The 4,492-nt window shown below is 35.8% G+C and overlaps 1 protein-coding gene across 1 annotated transcript; it reads left to right on the forward strand.

Annotated features, from left to right (window-relative positions):
- Positions 1-2,648: 2,648 nt before the first annotated feature.
- LOC141602369 (F-box/kelch-repeat protein At3g06240-like) lies at positions 2,649-4,104 on the forward strand. Its single transcript, XM_074422666.1, has one exon. The coding sequence runs from the start codon at positions 2,809-2,811 to the stop codon at positions 3,934-3,936; it is 1,128 nt and encodes a 375-aa protein (XP_074278767.1). The 5' UTR covers positions 2,649-2,808; the 3' UTR covers positions 3,937-4,104.
- The last annotated feature ends 388 nt before the right edge of the window (positions 4,105-4,492 follow it).

A 4,492-nucleotide genomic window follows, 5' to 3' on the forward strand; every position in this document is an offset into this window, starting at 1 on the left:
ATTTTTACATATGTAATTTTTTTTTTTAATTTATGTATTTATAAATATATATATATATATATATATATATATATATTAATTATGTTTATCTTACTTCTTCATCTTGCTTCTTCATTGTTTTAGTAACTAATTATGCGAACAATACTTAAACAAATAACATAATGGTCGATAAAAACACATACATGCAAAAGAAATAAATAGAAAAAGAAAATAATGACGATGAAACTAACAAAGGATGTGGCGAGATTTACCCGATAAATACGAACGTAATAGACGATGAAATCACGGTGACGGCGAGAAGATAAAGCGACGATGAGAAAGAGAGAAATAGAGAAAGAGAGAAAGAGAGTGTGTATGTGTTTTGTGTTTGTTTGTCTGCTGTGTTTGTGTTTGTGTATTAAGGGTTGTGTTTTGTGGCTGCAGAAGACTTCTGTTTGTGTGGTTTATAGTATGGAAGGTATTGACAACGGTTATTAAACAACAACCGTTGTGAAATATTTTTTAACAACGGTTGTAAAAAACACCCGTTGTTAAATAAGTTTTAACAACGGGTTTCAAAAATAACCGTTGTGATTACTTTTCACTAACTTTGCGCCAATTTTGCGCCAAATTATTAACAACGGTTGTGCATGTGTGACCCGTTGTTAAAACTAATAACAACGGTTTTTATAACCATACCCGTTGTAATTGATTTTAGTAAAATTCGCGCCATACATTCTACAACGTCTATTGTGATTTTCGTGAATAATCGTTGTTAAAGGGGCGTTGTAGTTGCCTGGATTTGTAGTAGTGAAAATAAACTGGTCGGTCAGAGAAGGGACGCCAAGGTCCACCGGAGAACTTTGGCCATCGACTGGGTTGAGCGGAACAAAGAGGTGTGTAGGGAGAGAGGTGGTGTTGATGGTGAAGGGAGAAGAAAACATGATTGGGGTGAGGGAAAGAAAAACATGACAAAGGCAATACTTAAAAGAGTAATAAGCATATGTAAAATATACTAATGTGAGATTTTTTTGAATCGTTTTAATGAGTATATTAAAAATATCAAATTTTTATAATTTTTAATAATATGTAAATAAAGATATGAATAAAACAAAATGTACATTGAAAAATTTGAAAAAGTAAACGTGAAGAAATGGGTGAGACGGAGGAAGTAATACTTAAAAGGATTACAGTAATGCCCTGTTCTTTACTTCTTTAGGACTTAATTTTAGTTAATATTAATTCAGTTAAGCTCATCTATTCAGTTCAATTCAGCTACATTCAGTTCAATTCAACTTTTATTTTTACAAATTAACTTACTTCAGTTTAGTTGAATTTAGCTCCATTAAATTCAGTTTAACTGTATTAATCTAAAAGAAAAAGACCCAAGTTAGGCTTTGGGCTTTAACCATTAATAATGTTGATAATGATTAGACCTGTCAAACGGGTCGGGCGGGTCATACGAGTCACGGGTCAGGTTAGGGTCAGAATACGGGTCAAAAAATAATTTTTAATGTCTTTTTTAAGCGATTTTTTAAATTTAAAAAATATTTTTAAAAAAGTAAAATATATTTAAAATTATTATTTTAATCATATTCATCATGATGGGGCATATTCTGCACCTGCTGACCGAGTCAACATATTGAGCAAGGTCAAAGACAAAAGACAGCAAGTCAACATATTAGACAGCTTAGCCGACGCAGCCTGTCGGCCCGTCACTTGGGTCTCGGCTAGGCAACCAGCCAGCCGGGATACATATCCGCATACTCACATCCAAGTCCCCTCGGCATGGAGTCAACCAGGCCAGCCGGCCTGCCATGGATCCTTCGGCCGAGGGTAGAACAGTCTTTCCACCTGCTACGCCACTTGGCCACTTGGCCACTACGTGACAAAAGGTGAAAGTCTATAAATACTCCTCAATCCTCATTGAGAAAACGATCCAATAATCCACAATTCACCCATAAACTTACTATTCATCTGGTATTAACCCCCTTATCTCTCTACAATATACTTTGCCAAGTAACACACAACTTAATCTCTTTAAGTTTACTGACTTGAGCGTCGGAGTGAGTACGCTCGGTACCAAGCCGAGCCCTCAGTTTGTTCATTGTTTCAGGAGAGGCCGAAAGGAAGAGTTAAGCAAAAACATCATTCATCAAACTTACGTGGTAACAAATCCTGCTCCGGAATTACACCCGGAACACATCATATACAATAATTATTAAAATAAAGTTTTTTTAATAATTATTTTATTATTAAATATTATAAAAGTTATATAAAATTGACTTTTTGATTGTAAGTAATAAAAAAAATAATTTTTTAACTATATTTTCAAATATAATATATAAATATTAATATTTTTAATAAAATTCATGATTTTTCCTTGACCCAACGGGTCAACCCGTTCGGGTCAGGTCTCGACCCTAAAATAACGGGTCATTTCGGGTTCGGATCAAACGGGTCACGGGTCGAAATAACCGGATTTATAACCCTAAAAAACGGGTCGGGTCAAATTTTGACAGGTCTAATAATAATCCTTAACATAGTTGGGCCGGGAAAGCTAAAAAAATGGGCTAAGGTGGGATAAACCTAAACATTTAAGCCGAAAATGCCTAAAAAAAACCCGAATCCCCGGTTCGTCGATTATCCAGACCTTCTCCTGTCTCTACATCTCTCTCTAAACTCAATAATATCCGTCATTGATTTCACTTCACTTTACCTTCCACAGCCTTCGCTCGCCTCCTTTCTCTCTATCAATCGGTAATTTTTTTTTTGTTTAAATTCATATTATTTTTAATTTTAAATTGCTTGTAGTAATAGATTTCTTCAATGGCTTCCGAATCAATATTTCCGGATGAAATAATGATAGAAATACTATTAAGACTCCCAGTTAAATCAATTTTAAGATGCAAAACCCTATCAAAGCATCATTATTCCCTAATTCACAGCCAATTCTTCATTCGTCGTCACCTTTCCCTTGGTCGGCTCAACGACCAATCAATTATTAGTCCAATACAAGACTCAGTACGTTTATTCGATAGGAGAGGCCATATTGAGGTCTTAGAAACCTCGCCTACCATCTTCGACGAGTCGTCAAATTACTATGGGGATGTAGTTTGTGATCCAGTGGAAGGTCTCTACTTGGTTATTGATCCAATGAAAGACCGCTTTGCGGTTTGGAATCCATCTACTAGGGAGCATTTTCTTCTCCCTCCTGTTCCTTCAGCTTACGATGATTATGATACACGCATTTGTGATCGACAATGTTATGCTTACGGGTTTGGGTATGATGACATTACCAATGATTACAAGTTTGTTTTAATTTACGATATCAATTTAGAAATTTCTGAGGATGTTGATGTAGTTTCGCAAAATATCAAGTCATTCAACATCTTCAGTGTCAGCAAAGGAGAATGGAGAAGTATTGAAGAGTGGTCTGGTGTAGTCCCTGAGCTCATCAATTTTTGTAGTGGAGTCTTTGTTCACGGTGCTTGTCATTGGGAATATACGTCCTCTGGTCGCCCTGGATTTACCATTCTTGCTTTTGACATGTTGACTGAGTTGAATAGATTTATAGCATTGCCTACTGTAGGAGATGAATATGCTTGGTCCGAGGCGTTTATTGTCTCCTTCAGTGGGTGTCTAGGTTTGGTCAATGCACAAAAAGGAGGTAATATGACGGGACTGTCTTTGTCTTTTGATGTGTGGGTTATGGCTGAGTATGGTGTTTTGGAATCTTGGAAAATTCTACATCGAGTTATGCTACCAGATGGGATTGGTGGTCGATATTTGGGGATTGTAAGGGACCGGTTTTATATTACAAAAGGTGACGGGTGTCTGGTCTCGTATGATCTCTATTCTAAGGATGAAGAACGTTATGATATCTTGGATAGCGATGTTGGTAGCCTACTGTCTTATGAGGAATCTCTTGTACGCATCATTAAGCCAGTTTACTAAGCACTAGATGTTTGGTTATTAGTTTAACACGAATGAACTTTCAATTGTTGTCAAAATGTTTGACGTTAAGATAGGTAGTTGATCAGTTGAAGCAAATTAAAATTGGAGCGGCAAGTGTTAGTTTTGCTTCATTGTATCGGTTTTTAAGTCATTTTGGTTCGAATGTGTGTGATAATCAGACAATTTTCGGGAATTTCCATCCCGGTTTCTCTAACATGTTTGATTTAGAGTATTAAATTTCTTATTGAAAATTGAAAATCGCAAACTTCCATGATATTTTCCTTCAACTCCCCGAGTTATGTTGCATTTGTCGCAACCAAACACAAATTCTAATTCAGTTCATGCAACAATTGAAGTTCAAAATTCAATTAGAGTTCTAAGATTATTACGGTTCAAAAACTGAATTTATGCAGCAGCGTGGATTCAAATTTTAGTTCGGGCTTCAAGCTTTGGGATTATGTAATTTTAGGATTTTCAATTCATGCATCAATCACAGTTGAATCTCATACTGAGACGACGTAGTTATTAATTTTGCAGTAGAGATGACACTAATACA

The sequence above is a fragment of the Silene latifolia genome, chromosome 9 (genome assembly GCF_048544455.1).
Source record: "Silene latifolia isolate original U9 population chromosome 9, ASM4854445v1, whole genome shotgun sequence".
NCBI classification, from domain to species: Eukaryota; Viridiplantae; Streptophyta; class Magnoliopsida; order Caryophyllales; family Caryophyllaceae; genus Silene; species Silene latifolia.